We start from the raw sequence: 16,074 nt of genomic DNA, 5'->3' as shown, positions 1-16,074 counted from the left end.
TAGAGATACCTAAGAAGTCAGTTACAAGGAGCATCAAATGCATGACAAAGTCAACAACTAGCTCTCAATCTTGCAAGGGGAGTGCCCCCTATCATTAGTACTTACTTCTGTAACCTGAGAGAAATAGGAAAGGTGAAATCTGGTTGGACACTTCTTAATCAACAGATCTAAGAGGTGATCATCTAAATTATAAAATGGCCTTTCTCCAAACTCACTTGTATAATGACAGCATTAGCAACAAATCTTTCTTTAAAAAAACCTCTTGTGGAATTTTTTTTCCAGGAGAGCACCAGGCTAGACTACATTATACTTGACTTACTGACAGATCTGGTCAAAATTAACAGATGAAACGAGACTTGAGGATTCCAAATGAGCTTTAATTTAGGTGTCACCTCAGTACAGGTGACGTAGATGTGCCTCAGGTAGCTGACCGGAAGCCACAAGAAGCACACAGAGCAGCTGTCCCACCTGGCTGTCTAACCCCAGGAATTAGAAGGGGAGAAAAAACAAGAAAAAAACAAAAAACAAAAAACCCCTCATCCCAAACTTCTCTGATCATTTCAAGTTCAACCAATCCATTTACTCGTACAATCCATCCCTTTGATGAGTTTTCTGTATGGCAAAGGTTTTCTGTCACAGTATTCCGTTTTTTGTTTTTGTTTTTGTTTTGTTTTTTTTTAAGAGGTCCTTACTTTTAAACTTGAACAAAGTTTAAAGTCATGTTGGAAGTAAAATCACAAAGACATGCTTTATGTATTAAGCTTATAAAATTGACATTTTATGACTTTGACATAAGAAACAGTCACAAACCCTTTCTTTTAGTTAGTGATAAATATACTTACAACCAACATCTATGCAAAAATATAGAACTGAAATGTTTATCAGATTAACGTAATTAAACATGTGGAAAAAATTGTGGTAATTACCTATTCCATACTATTAACTTTTCTAATAAAGATAGTCAAATCTCAAATTCATTAACACTCATTAGATACACTTAATTATAACAACTCATCATTCTAAATAAAATGAAATTCCCAATGTACACCTCAACAAGAATGTAGATGAAATAATCAAGTATACAATATCAAGGTCACACCTGAAACTATTATAAGCTTGCACCCCATTATCATGGTTATTTTTCAAAAAAAAAAAAGTGACATAGAAGAAAATAATTATCTGGTATTCCCTTGTATGACAAAAATCACAGGTCTCACTCACCTCCAAGCTATTTACTCTCATTCTCTCTCCCTTCCTTACTCACCCTCCCCCCATCTTCTCATGATGCTACTCAAGTGTTGAACCCCAGGCCAGGGTGGTTTACCTGCTACCTCAGCCACCTCAGCATAAGGAAGGATAAGCACTATAAGTGAGCCCAGGGATCTGAAGAACCAAAGTGTCCGTGGCCCTCCCTCCCTCTCTGGGTGAGAACGCAATGGCTGTGCTTTAATGACGGTGTCCAACTACCCTTTTTCATCTACACATCCTGAAATGTCATCTATTTAGATAAAGTGCCCGCCACAGGATGAACATCATTCGTAAACCCAGTAAACAGTGCTGCTGACATGCTCACTCTGTTTATGTTAAAAACATGTTTCCTAAATGTAAATATTATTTTCGTTTTGAAACAAAATATACCTAGCATAAAACATGTAGAAATTTATGAACTTGACAATTTAACAATCCAGAAGCAAGAAGAAACTACAAAGAGATCTGAAACCGAAACACGATTGATTCAACAGGCGCTCCAAACAATGCCCCTGTATGAACAGCATTAACATCTAGGATTACAAGACTTTACAGTGGGGGGATGGACTGACAGCAGTCACGTAAGTAGCCACCAATATTCCATAACCGTCTCTAAATTCCCACAGCACCACTGGGCCTGTTTATCTTCAGGCATTTATACTCCCAATGCTCACACTAGGCTCCCAGAAATGGCTAGCACATAATATATGCATTTATTCTTTGAGCTCAGACCTGCAGGGAAAAACAAGAGTGATCTAATAATCATCCAAAACATCTCGAGCCACAACTTGAGACATGGATCAGAGAAAAACCTGTTCATCTCATCCTGGACATCGCTGCAGATTGGGACTCCATATGACTCAGCCTACTCTTCACCTACTCGTCATACAAGGCTGCTCTAGCTGGGAAGGTTCAGTGTCAGAGTTTACAGGATGTATTGTAGGAGATCTATAGCCATCTGTCCCTTGTCCACCCCAAACACCTTGAGGATGAACAAGAATAAACAGAACCTTAAAGACAGCAATGCTCACCTACTAGCAATCTTGACAAAGAGCCTTCTGCATGCATCACCTGAACATGTTAATGAAGACTATCTACTTGGTATTTCTCTTCTGAGAAGTTTAATGTGATACACATGTCACCAGCCCCTTGGATGTCATATTATACCCTGAGGAGTTCCCATACACTATCTAGTTTATCAGGTGGCATATTGAACCAGCACACATCTTTGAGGAGTTTTTTGGTTGTTGTTTTGGTCTGTTTGTTTGGGAGTGGGGTTGACTGAGTTTCACTGTATAGCTATGGCTGGCCTGAAAGCTCACTATGTAGCCCAAGGTGGCCTCGAGCCCATGACAATCATTTTGCTCCTAAGTATTGAGACTACAGGCAAGAGCCATGGTTTCTGGCATCTGTTTGCTCTTTCTAATATACACTCAGTTCCTTCCTTTTCTGCCTCACTACTCCTTTTCTGTTGTAGCTAATGTAAGAACTCATAGCTCAGGAAACAAAAGGCCACGTTCATTATGGGTTCTGTACAAGACTCACCTACCAATTTCTGAATGGGACAGAACAGTCTTTCCCCTGGGAAGTATATGTTGCTAATTTAAAACATTCAATTAACCAGTCAACGTCAGGCTCTAATAATTTCCAGTAAAATTGTGCTCAATTTGAAAATTCAACAAAAACTGAAACAAATTTCAAACTCTTGTCAAGTGGTGGAAGACAACTCCAAATGCAAGCTATGCGGTTGCTCTATTCATTCAGACTGCTCCGTAAGAGACACTGTTGGGTCCACTCGGATCTGTGCCTATCTGACGAGTAGAAGGTACCACCTCACATTCTCTTCCCTATGAACAATGCTGGGCACAGTAACAAACAGAAAGTCTGGAGTGCCCAAGTTCTCAAAGGTGGCTTTCCTCAAAAGCCAAGACACAAGAGTGCAAGAAGCCACTGTTCTGATCAAGGAAGAGGCCCTGCTCTCCTCTGTACAGCTATCCAGGCCTATCTCCCAATCCCAGTCTCTACTGGTATGTCAGAGACATCTGGAGACCACAGCTTCCAAGTACACCCAAGAGCCTGATCAGCTGGAGCCCAGGATGAAAGTAGATTTTGAGGTCGATTTTAACTCAATATAACACTATAAACAATGATAAAAGGTATTTTAAGCAATCCAAAACGTGCCCAGAAATGGGATAAAGAACCACTCCACAAAGTCAGGGCCAAGGCGATGAGGCCCTGGAGTAACAAGCTAGCAGACGGATATCAGTCACTGGAGAATGTCCTTCTGTGCTTCAGCTCAAGTCTGGGGCTGGGCCTGGGGCTGTCCATGAAACACAGGTCTAAATCCCTGTGGCGTTCAGGTAGAGGAGCCAGGGTCTTCCTCAGTGAATACCTCTATCCTTCCCTACAGCTCTGACACGAACCTGGAGTTGTAGTCACCCCCAAGAAACTACAGCCCAGATTTTAATGTACACACCAAATGCTGTAAATTTGTTAAAAATACAGGTTCTAGTACAAAAAACCTAGTTGAGGCCCAGATTTCCCCATGTCAGGATGTCAACTCTGAGTATCAAGAGACTCATGGGTTCCAATATGAGGACTCAAGCACATGTTACACAGAATCTACTAGAAGTCAGACACCAGAACAAGACTGATGATGGAAAAGCAATAATAACTGAACAACTGTTTCTTTGATTGAATGGGTAACTCATTGTTACAGTTAATAACAGAGAAAGATCAAACAGACCCCCAAATAATAATATAAGTTTCATTTCAAGCAATATCATATTAGTGTCCAAGATTCTTTTGGTAGAAAACACAGAAGTCTGAGAGTGGAAAATGTACCTACCAAGGAGAGGGCACTGGTCAGTACCTGTAGGAAATGTAGAGCTTTGATATATTTGTTGGTAGCTCCACAGAGTAAGCCTCAGCACAGTTATCTCTAAGCCTAGTGTCTTAGTCAGGGTTCTAATGCTGGGAAGAGACACCATGACCACAACTATTATAAAGGAAGACAATTAACTGGAGGCCTGTTTAGTTTAGGAGGTTTACTCCATTATCATGGCAGAAAGCATGGTGGCACATAAGCAGATGTAGATTACAGTTTTACATCTGGACCCCCAGAGAGCTGGAGCAGAGCGACTGGGCCTGGCTTTTGAAACCTCCAAGCATACCCCAATGATGCATTTCCTCCAAGGCCACACCTAATTCTATCACAGAGTGTTGTTCCTGGACTACTGAGCTTAAAAATTCAAGAGCCTACAGTGGAGGGCCATTCTTATTTAATCCACCACACCCAGTCTGCTTTATTACTAGGCAGGCTGTGTGCTCTGTGGGCACGTTTCTACCATTGTACTTTGTTGTTGATCCCGGGTTCTATGAGTACCACTCTTCTCTATGAAAGCATATTCTCTAGGCATATTCTCATTTCAAACCATCAGGTCTATACAAAATTCTGAATCCTTTAAGAGAGGCCATTACTACTTTTAAAAAATATGACATAGCAGCAACACCCCCAAATCCCAGAAAAGCCACTCTCCCTAAATTAAAAATTAAGCATGAAACTGAAGCTCATAATTCATTGAATTAATATCAAGCAAATGCAAATTAACTCAACAATAATAGTAGGGTTTTTGTTGTTTTGCTTTGGTTTTTTGAAGGAACATGGTCTAGCAATATATACTCTAAGATAGCCTAGAATTCATAATCCTCCTGACTCAGCTTCCGGAGTACTAGAATGCCCAACCACACTAATTTTTAAGATATATACTTCAGTCTCTAGAATTCAACCTGAACCACTGAAGGGTTGGATTCACTTTTCTCTCTGGTTCCTAGTCTAGGATTGTAAACCATAAGCATTTAGGCTGGAGAGATGGCTTAGTAGGCAAAGTGCTTGTAGCACAACCACGAGGAGCTGAGTTCAAGTCGCACATAAAATACTCACATAAAAAAGAATGGTTGTGGTAGTAATGTGTTCACAACCCCGGTACTGAGAAGGCAAAGACAGGCAGACAGATACCAGGGGATCACTGGCTCATCAATGGCTCGTCAATCTAGCCAAAGCTATGAGATTCAGGTTCAATGAGAGACCATTTCAAATTAAAAAAAAAATGAAGTAGAGGGTGATCAGAACAAGACACAAGATGACCTCTAGCAAAATCACCTATAGATACACACACTAATTAAAATTTTAAAAAAGAGCATTTAACATTTTTTAACTTGTTTTTTTTTTCATTAAAAGTTGTTATGCAGAGCTCATCTCAACTCCCTGTGACTTTACATCAACACTCCACTCCCCTAACCCTCACCCCACCCCGCTAACACCTCACGTTATGACTAGTAGAAACACTGTGGTTTACCACTTGAGAAGAGTGCTTAGAATCAATTTTCATACTTAAGCAGTCATAAGGACATTAAGAACGACAAACCATGTTTCTTTTTTCTCATCGTCTTGAACAAAAACCACATAAGTATTTCTTAAAAAGAAAAATCACAAAGGTTTACAATTTTCATAACAGTATGTACATCTTAAGAGAAAAAGATCCCTCGAGTCACACACCAAAATTAAAAGTAAAAAATGAAACCCTAGGGGCTGGGGATTTAGCTCAGTGGTAGAGCGCTTACCTAGGAAGCGCAAGGCCCTGGGTTCGGTCCCCAGCTCCGAAAAAAAGAACCAAAAAAAAAAAAAAAAAAAAAAATGAAACCCTAACTCCTTATTCATGGACTTAATAAGACCCAGTGTCCCAGAACTTTATTTTATATAAGAAATGCCCAGAAAAAAAAAATTTCTATTAAAAATTCAAGAGTTACGAAGATGGCTCAGTAGCTAAAGGACCCGAGTTCAAATTCCCACAGTCCATGTAAAACCATCCATGGTAACACGCATGTAATCCTAGTTCAAATACCAGGTGGAGATAGAAGAAGCCTGGACACTCACAGGCTACCCAGTTTATACATTACACATACAAACAAAGACCTAGCCTCGAAACAAAGTCAAAGGCAAGAACTAATACCTAAAGTTGTTTTCTGACCTCTGGCCTGTACCACAAGTTGCAGCAAATGAGTAACTAACTCTACTCACACACACAAGCCCACCCTCCTCCCCCAACACACATACATATAAAGAGTAATTTAACTGTTTCAAGAAACTAAGTTTTCAATGAAACTTAATTGTGGTCCATCTGTAAGGAAGAAGATATCAAGCCCCAACACCCTGTTTTTCCCAATGGAGCATTCTATACAGTGTGAGTCAGCTCACAGAAGAAAAGTTGGATTCATAGAGGTCAAATAGCCAGCAATGGCACTCCATTCCATAGAACTCTTAGATTTAGAGTGATTTGCCAGGAAGAAAGCAGCACATGTTCACCAGGCAGAACAGGAACCTGTGAAGATGTTCAAGAAGATGTTCTAAGTGAAGAACACAGAGAACTTTGGGGAGAAGTAAGATGGTGAAGATGAGAAAGACTGTGCCACCCTGAAAGATCACTAAAGAAAGTTATGCCTCCAATTAGAGCATGCCTCCACAAGGGTACTTTCTAGAAGTGTGAATGAGGGACATATCCAAAGACTACATTTTAGCCTCTGAAATAACAGCAAAAGGTCTTAAAACTGCAAAGAGGTGTTCATATCCTTCCTAATGCTCTGCCGCCTAAAACAGCAGGGATCCAGGGGCCACATGCAGTAAAGAGCCACCAGTACAGAACAGGTCATGTCAAGGACTACACAGATGACTCAGAAGACAACAGAACAATGAAGATGACCAGGATGTGTCAATCCTGAGGCTGAGTGTCCCAGTCTAAAGCTTAATAAATTGATATACTGGCAGGTGTAGAAACTGCTTAAGCAAAAAAGTTTATCAGTCTCTTATACTGATATAACCAACAGGTTATTCACAAAAAAGGTGTCTGTCCCTCTACTGCCCCCATGATGTTACTATCCTTGTGGGTAACCTGACATTCAAATCCTCATACTAGGTACTTGTCAGAAAAATACCAAATCTTCCTGCCAGCCATTTGATGGAAATGACCTTGCTGTTTTACCCTCGCTCAAGAGCATGTATGTGAGCTGGTGAAGGGAAATGAAAGCCCAGCTATTTGCAAAGTTCACTGAAAGCCCATCTACCCACTGAGCTTAGCTGCACTAAGTCACCGTGGCCCTACCTCACCCAGCATGTTGTGCTGGTGACCCTTGCCCACTAGCTCTCTACTCTCAGCATTCTCTTAAGAACAGTTTCTATTCTCATCTCCAAGCTTCTCTGCCCCCGTGCTCACTTACTTTGTTGGTTTCGCTTGTCACTGGCATTTTTCAAAGGGAGGCAAACAGGACAGTCATGTCGTGTGCAGTTCTTCCAATGAGAGATGATTTGTCGTGAAGATGCACAATGGGCAACTATGACCAGAAAAACAACGAGATGTTATTTTTCTATCCAAATCGTCACACTTTCAATTACACCTAAATTATAATGCCAGATTCCATTAAAAAAAATGGTAACAAGTGTAACCATAATACAGTACAAGCAGTCCGTAACTTACAAACAGGCTGTCCAAAAAGTTTGTAAGTTGACTGTCAGCAATTCCAGCCAAAAAATTCCCACAGAAGCAATGTTATGAATGATGGGTGAATAAGGTTCCGCCCACAAAATAGAATAAAAGCCATCAACCTCTGAAATACTGAGCTTCTACAATGAAAGGCAGAATAGAGTTCTACAATGTCACCATTAAAAATAAAAACATTAAATTATAGTTAAGGATGAAACTAGCTAAGAACTACAATGAAGAAATACAGATAGAGAAGCCAATAAGAAGTCTGTGGAGACTCTAAAAGGAACTTGGGTTACTTTGTAAAGTATTTGAGAGAGTAACTGACCCTGAATATTTCCCATCTTCATATTCTAAAGTCTAACCTTCCCACATTCTGTGTTTCCATCATGATCAGGGTTATTCAAGGGATTCACAAAAGCACCATGGACAGAGGGGAGAGCAGGGAGATATTTTACCCAAGGTTTATGAACACAAGAAAGAAGAGAAGAGAATAAAGATTACAAGAAAGCATGGCTGTTAACAGGAAATACTCCCTTCAGTGAAAATGAGGCATACAGTAAAATAAATACAATTTTTAAAAAGGAGAGCACACGATGCATGTACCTAATTTTCTCCCTCCCTAGGTATGACTTGGATGCCATCAGAGCAACCTTAAGACAGAGGGCAGAGGAGCAAGGCAGTGGGCCAACTGATAGTCTAAATCCAGGAAACAACCACAAGACAGATGCTGGGGGTATGGGAAAAAGTGTATGCTTGCCTGGGTGTATTACTGCCCTAAACAACCACAATACAGACATTAACAAGGAGTCCTCAAGAAGTAACAGAGAAGTCCTTCATGAAAGGAAGGAGAAAAAGAACAAACCCAGGGTACAGCCTCATGCAGAGCAGTTCAGAGTATCAGGACACCAAATCACCTGCCTTCTCAGCAGGTAAGATTTTCAGGGACAGTTGAGTGCCACATGTGGGGACTGTGGGGACAACGTATTCTAGGTCACACCAAAAGGAGGCCAGGATCTAGGCAGTGTAGGATTCCAATCACCAAAGCTGCTGGAAAATAATAAAAGCAAAGTCCACCCTAACCACAGCCACTAGTTCAGAAAGGGCACTTACCTTGGCAGGCTTTCCCAGCCTGACAATGTGTCATGTGATTCAAAACATTTTTCATGGTTCGACAGTGTGGGAGAGAACAGGCCCGAACCTCTCCATTCGCTTGCTCTCGTCGCTGACATTTGTGGGCATGAAGCAGTAGAACCAGCTGCTGCTGTATCAGTTTGCGCTTCTCAGGGTCTGCTGTGGGGCCGGTTGCAATTCCTTGTGCGGGTACAATTCCCACTGATGTTTGCAACTGGGACTAAAATAAAACAAAGTAACAAAAATATCTTATTAAGTTTTTAGAGTTTTGATTCACTATAATTATTAGGAAAGCTCATGAACAACATGACCAAAAGAATTGGTATAGTTTCCTTTAATCTATCAGAACCTTGAGAAGATCCAAACAAAAATCAACCTAACTCAGATGCAAAGCTGACTCGCTTTCATCTGAATACAATTATCATCCAAGTAACACCAACCAGAAACAGCACCAGCTCTGCACTGCAACACAAACTCAATCTACCCCACCGTGCGGTGCGGGTAAGCTCCCATCAGTGAAAGTGTGTGTCAGCTGACCCAAAACATACTGCTGCTTATTTAGGTCCCAAAGAGCGAAATGCTGGCAGCTTTGTGTGGTTCAACCTAACAAAGATTGCCTTGAAGAAGTGCAGCTCACAGCAGAGGATCAGAGCACCTTTGTTTGAAGGGTCTCTGCACCACCCTGCGTCCTTTACATTCACTGTGGCACACACTCAGAGGACAACGTGTGCAGTTTCATTTCACTGTGGTCACTACTGTTAGGAAACACAACAATCAAGTATGGTTTTTAAAGTATGGTTTCTTAAGAAAGAAGTGTTTTGTCTTTTGGCGGTCTACTAAAACTACAGAACTACAGAAACTGAGTTGGACTGTTCCCATCTGTCTGAACAAATGTGGTGAGCAGAACTCTTGACCACAAGGCAAATGGACAGGAGCCTGTGGGGTCTTGCTCTTTACAAATCAGCAATACTCGTCACACATGCATAGAGATTACCAAGAAGAAAAACTATAATCTCTATATACATCAAGGGTTTCTGATCCTTAAATATTTTGATAATCCCAATTTGAGTCACTAATATTGATTTATCTTTTCTATTTTATTTTAATATAAGAAACATTGGGGCTCCCAAGGCACTTGCTGCCAAGGCTAATGACTAGATAGACCCCCAAGTGCCCATTTGGTGGGAGGAACATACAAGCTGACTTGATCTCCACACACACAAACATAACAAATATAAAGATTAATCTGATTTATTCATTTTACATGTGAGTGTTTTGCTTGCATCTATGTCTATGGTTTTTTTGTTTTTTTGTTTTTTTTTTGGCTTGTTTTGTTTTTTGTACTCACGCTTGGCACCCAAGGTCAGATGGATGCATGAGCTCCCCTGGACCTGGAATTAGGAATGATTGTGAACTCCTGTATGGGTACTAGGAATCAAATTTGCATTCTCTGCAAGAGCAACAAGTGCTCTTACCCCATGAGCCATCTCTCCAGCCTCAATTTAATTTCTTTAAAAGTAAGTATGTATACACAATTGGGAGAGAAAAACTTAAAAAGTATCAAGTGTGTATGTGTCCACATATGTGTATGAAGGCCAAGTTGACAAGGAATGTTTTGCACCTTATTTAATGAGAGAATTTTTTGCCAAACCTGAAGCTGTGGTTTCAGGTAAATTACCTAGTTAGTGAGCTCCTATCTGATCCAGCAGCAGTGGGCTAAATAGGGATTTAAAAAATCTAGGTCCTTCAGATCTAAACTCAAATACTCATTAGGCACTTACTAACTGAGCCATCTACCTAGCTCTGGCTGGTCCAATTTTTACAAAGTTCCCACAAACTGAGGGACAGATCTAATTGCTTCTCCTAGGTTGGCATTTAACAAGCAACAGAGGGCTGCAGGTGGCCCCCTAGAATCTGTCAAAAGTATCCTTCAGAGTCCTTAATACCCAGGAAGTCACTAAGAAATCAATAGAGGGAAGGGACTTAGACAAGACCTTCCCTTTAAAGCACAAAGACTGGCAAGATGGCTCAGTGGCAGGAAGAGAGAACCAACTCCCAAAAGTTGTCTTCTGACCTCCACACTTGAAATAGTATGAACATACCTGCCACATATCCACACTGTGTGCATGTGTGCAGACACACACACAAAATTTTTAAAGAATGGCACATTATATAATATTTGCAATAGCTTAGAAAAATTTTGAAAAAAGTTAAAAACAGAAGGGAGGGGAGAGCTAGAGATATGGCTCAACAGATAATAGCACTGACTGTTCTTTCAGAGGACAGGGATTTGAGTCCTAATACCCACAAGATTGCTCATAACTGTCTATAACTCCAATTCCAGAAGGTCCAAGCACACGAGATATACATATATACATGCAGGTAAAACACTCAAACAGATTTTTAACTTTTTATTTAAAAAAATAAAAGGGAACTAGGAGTGGTGATACATGCCTTTATCCCATCATTCAGGAGGCGGAGGCAGGCAGATCTGAGTTGGAGGTCAACTTGGTCTACATAGAATTCCAGTGGAATTGGAAAGGAATGGGGAAAAATTAGTTGTAAATCTTAGGTCTCAGCTGGGACCAAAAACACTAAGGGGGAAAAAAAACCAAAACTCTTAAAGTCCATTAATAAAAGACAATCTTTAAAATGTGCAGAGGATCTGAAAAAAAAATATATATATAAATATGGCCAATATAGATACTAAGCATCACTATTACAAAAGTGTCAATCAAACCAAGCATGGTGGTACACATCTTTAAAGCCCTCAGGAGGTAGGTAGGCAGATTTCTGTGAGTTTGAGGCCATCCTTGTCTACATAGTGAGTTTCAGGACAGTCAGGGCTAAGAGACCGTATCTCAAAAATGGGGGCATGGGAGGAAGATCAAAGTCACAGAGTATCGCTTTAGAACCGACAAGAGGTGGGTGCTAAACAATAGCAGTGGCCCAGTAGAGGAGAATGTGGAGGACCTGGACACACACCACTGGAAAAAACTGAAGTTGCTGGGAAAATTGTTTGGCAGTTCCTCAGCATAAGCCAGAACATCACTCTGCACTCCTGGGCACATAGCCAAGACAATTAAAAGGACACGTTCATATTTTTTTTAAAAAAGGAGTTCACATCAGTATTACATATAACAACCAGAAACACAAACAACCTGTGTCCATCAAGGGAAGAATAAAATGTGTTCTACTCAAATTAGAATATTTTTGTAACCATTAAGAAATGACACATGCGACTTTGATGTGCTAGGGTGATATTGGGGGGTGGCTGTCCCCCTTTTTGGAGGAGAAAGGGGAGGAGCTGTGTGAGGGGGACTGGCAGGAGAAGAGGAGTTGATATTGAGATATAAAGCGAATGAGTGAGTGAATGAATTAAATGAATGAGAGAAAAAAAGAAGTAACACTATAAATAAAAACTTTAAACCGTTTACTGGGGGAAAGAAGCCAGGAAAGGGAGAGTGGGGCCGGGGGTGGGGATACGACCATTACATAGTGGATGATCCCATTTCTGTTTAATGTCCAGGAATGAATAGGAATGGAAGATAAATCTGAGACTGGCTAAAGCTCAGGATTCTGGCGAGTTGGAAGAGTAGCTGCTAATGGTACAAGGTTTCCTTTCAGGATGATGAAAATGTTCAAAACTGACTAAGACTGTGGTTACCCAAAGCCACTGAGCTGAGAACTTTACGAGAAAGATTATTATATGAATGACATCTTATTAAAAGCTGGTTAGTTAGTTTTGTTGTTATTTTGAGACAGGCTCTCCTGTAGCCTTGTCTGGCCTAGTCCTCCACTTCTCAGGTGTCAGAATTATGTCACCATGCATACCTCAATAAATCTGTTTCTAAAACGTGACTGGTCATCAAATAAATCAAAAAAAAACATGTTTTTACTCATCAGTATGGAAAGTATAGAAAATGACCACTGTGGTTGTTGAGGATATATAAGAACAGTACTCTCAAGTGTTCTGGTAAAAATACAGTAATTATTTAAAACACAAACTTTCAGACTTGGAAAAGAACGCTATCAAACAAAACATGCGCAGTCCTTCTGGTTGTGGGGAGTAGGGGTTGAGGCAATGTCTGCTTTGTTTGTAACCCAGAGTCTGCCTCTAGAATGCCGAGATTATATGAAGGTGCCACCATCACCAACTCCATTTCCTTTTTCCTCCCTCTCTTCCTTTCCTTTCTTCTTAGTGGCACTGGGCACAAAACCCAGGGCCTCATGAACACTGACAGACATGTGCTTTATCACTTGCTTTATTTTTGGCTGACCAACAGCCCCAAATATGTATTCCTTTGACTCTGTAAACCCACTTAACTCAATGCTAAGAAAGTAATCAGACAAAGATACGCTACAATGTATTCACAAAGTTGAGCATCCCACTGATAAATGAAAGATTAGAAAAATGTAAATGCCTATCAAGTTGGACTTAATATTGTAGCAGATCTATACTGAAATAGTATGCAGTCATCAAATATATGGCCTCAAATAACCCCAGTCAAAGCACTATGGAGTATTAGAATGTCCTCGTCAGCTTTACCTAAATTCCTAAGAGACAAAATGTTAGAATACATCATAAAATCTGGGCAGTGGTAGCACACCCATTTAATCCTAGCTCTCAGGAGGCAGAGGTAGGAAGACCTCTGTGAGTCCCACCAGGACAGACTGTCTTGAGGGAAAAACCAACAACAAAAACAAACCAAAAAATTATTATTACTTAAGGCAACAAACAATATCCAAGTAGACTTGTAATCTTGTTTTGTTTTTGATTTTCCAAAACAGGGTTTCTCTGTGAAGCTCTAAACATCCTGGAAATTGCTCTGTAGACCAGACTGCTCTCAAACTCCCAGATCCACCTGCTTTGCCTCCCCAGTGCTGGGATTCAAGACACCTGCCGCCACTACCCAGCTGACATATAAGTTTTAACAAAAAGCTGGTGGAAGTATATTTGGAATCTAGTATTTAGCATAGTACAATAAGGACATTCAATTTTCCTTTATTAACTCTGAGTCTGAGGAAAACCTTGACAAAATCATCTAATAGTTCTATCATAGTAGGAGGGTCTTTCAAAGTAGACAGTTTATCTCACTTTCCAAAATTAATGTTTTACAGAACTATCCATTACTTTATAGCCAAATCATCATTCTTCTTTGGAGTAGTTACGAGAGAGAGAGAGAGAGAGAGAGAGAGAGAGAGAGAGAGAGAGAGAGAGAGAAAGGAAGGAAGGACGGACGGACGGACGGACGAACGGACGGACGAAGGAAGGGAAGGAAGGAGAAAGGGGGTAGGGAAAAAGAAGGAAAGAAGAAGGAAGGAAGGAAGGAAGGGAGGAGGAGGAGGAGGAGGATCATTAGAAAATGTAAAGACTTAGATCTGGGAAGAGATCTAAATGAGTAAAGTGTTAGGCTGGAGTTTGGATCCTCAGAATCCACACAAAAAGCCAAGCAGGCATTGGAAGGCAGAGATGGCGGCTTCTCAAAGCTAGCCAGCTGGCTAACCTACCTGAATTGGTGAGCTCTGGGTTCAATACATATGCATGCAAGACAGAGAGTGATTAAAGAGGTAACAGGCGGGGCTGGGGATTTAGCTCAGTGGTAGAGCGCTTACCTAGGAAGCACAAGGCCCTGGGTTCGGTCCCCAGCTCCGAAAAAAAGAACCAAAAAAAAAAAAGTAACAGGCACCAGTCTCTGGTCTCTGCATGCACATGCACGTACACATCCTATCTATTGTTAACATACATGAACATACACACAAAAATGAAAAGAAAATGATGAAGAACCGAATATTAAAAAAATGGAAAAGTTCAGAGAAGTTGATCAGTTGTTAAAAGCCTGCTCCAAGGAGCAGAGGTGGATCCTAGCACCTAGATAACAAACTCCAGGCACACCTGTAACCCAAGCTATGTAGGGGATGAAAACAGCTAATAAAATACAAACAGGAGTTCCAGGTAAGGATTCTGACTCAAACCAATAGGCATCATGATAGAGAAAGTAAACTGACAGCCTCTCCTGGACTTGGTATGTACGTGCATGTGCACCCATGCACATCTGTGCCTACTCTCTCATACAAACAATCCATTTTTTAAATGACAGTAACTAACACAGAACCTCACAACTACTGAATTGCAGAGACTATTAGTGGAGTGGCCAATCACATACAGGACCTCTATGTTATATCATCTCCACAAGTCACACACAGGACATCCATATTATATCGTCTCCACAAGGTTCATGGACTGTCATGGAGGATGGGAGGAAAGACTGTAAGAGCCAGAGGCTGGGGAGGAACTGGATTGGACTGCTATACCAATCAACTCAGAAGCAATGGCTGCCTGCACCAGATCAAGCCAGTCACTTCACATGCACTGCTGAAGGCATCAGGTAGAGTAGGTTTTCTTAAAGGATGTGGAAGGTCAACCATAATTCCAGTGGGAATATATGAGTGCACAAGTTGGAGTTAATCATTAAAAATATAAAAGAGGACACTAAGCTGAGGAGTTAAGGAGGGGTGAGTGAAAGGAGGTATGGGGGAAAACGGTATGTGTGTATTACCTCACCCTGGCATATCAAGTCCCATGTGTCATTTGATAAATGTGCAAGGAAGTTAGTGCAGTATAAGAAGCATGCTGGTATTTGACAAAATTCAACACCCTTTCATGATAAAAGTCCTGGAAAGAATAGGAATTCAAGGCCCATACCTAAACATAGTAAAAGCCATATACAGCAAACCAGTTGCTAACATTAAACTAAATGGAGAGAAACTTGAAGCAATCCCACTAAAATCAGGGACTAGACAAGGCCGCCCACTCTCTCCCTACTTATTCAATATAGTTCTTGAAGTTCTAGCCAGACCAATCAGACAACAAAAGGAGGTCAAGGGGATACAGATCGGAAAAGAAGAAGTCAAAATATCACTATTTGCAGATGATATGATAGTATATTTAAGTGATCCCAAAAGTTCCACCAGAGAACTACTAAAGCTGATAAACAACTTCAGCAAAGTGGCTGGGTATAAAATTAACTCAAATAAATCAGTAGCCTTCCTCTACACAAAAGAGAAACAAGCCGAGAAAGAAATTAGGGAAACGGGGTTGGGGACTTAGCTCAGTGGTAGATCACTTGCCTACAAAGTGCAAGGCCCTGGGTTC

General features: G+C 40.7%; 1 protein-coding gene across 5 annotated transcripts in view; it reads right to left on the bottom strand.

Annotated features, from left to right (window-relative positions):
• Crebbp (CREB binding protein) overlaps positions 1 to 16,074 on the bottom strand; it is a 125,960-nt gene that overhangs the window by 42,549 nt on the left and 67,337 nt on the right. For 3 of the 5 annotated variants that reach the window (XM_039086667.2, XM_039086668.2, NM_133381.4), the window contains 2 exon segments: positions 8,898 to 9,138; positions 7,522 to 7,635 (listed from right to left, as the gene is read on the bottom strand). In XM_039086667.2, coding sequence (XP_038942595.1) covers positions 7,522 to 7,635; positions 8,898 to 9,138 — 355 coding nt within the window. 5 annotated transcript variants of the gene reach the window in all.

The sequence above is a fragment of the Rattus norvegicus genome, chromosome 10, assembly GCF_036323735.1.
Source record: "Rattus norvegicus strain BN/NHsdMcwi chromosome 10, GRCr8, whole genome shotgun sequence".
NCBI classification, from domain to species: Eukaryota; Metazoa; Chordata; class Mammalia; order Rodentia; family Muridae; genus Rattus; species Rattus norvegicus.
Note: the sequence above shows the minus strand (reverse complement) of the source record. Positions and strands in the feature narration are given on the sequence as shown.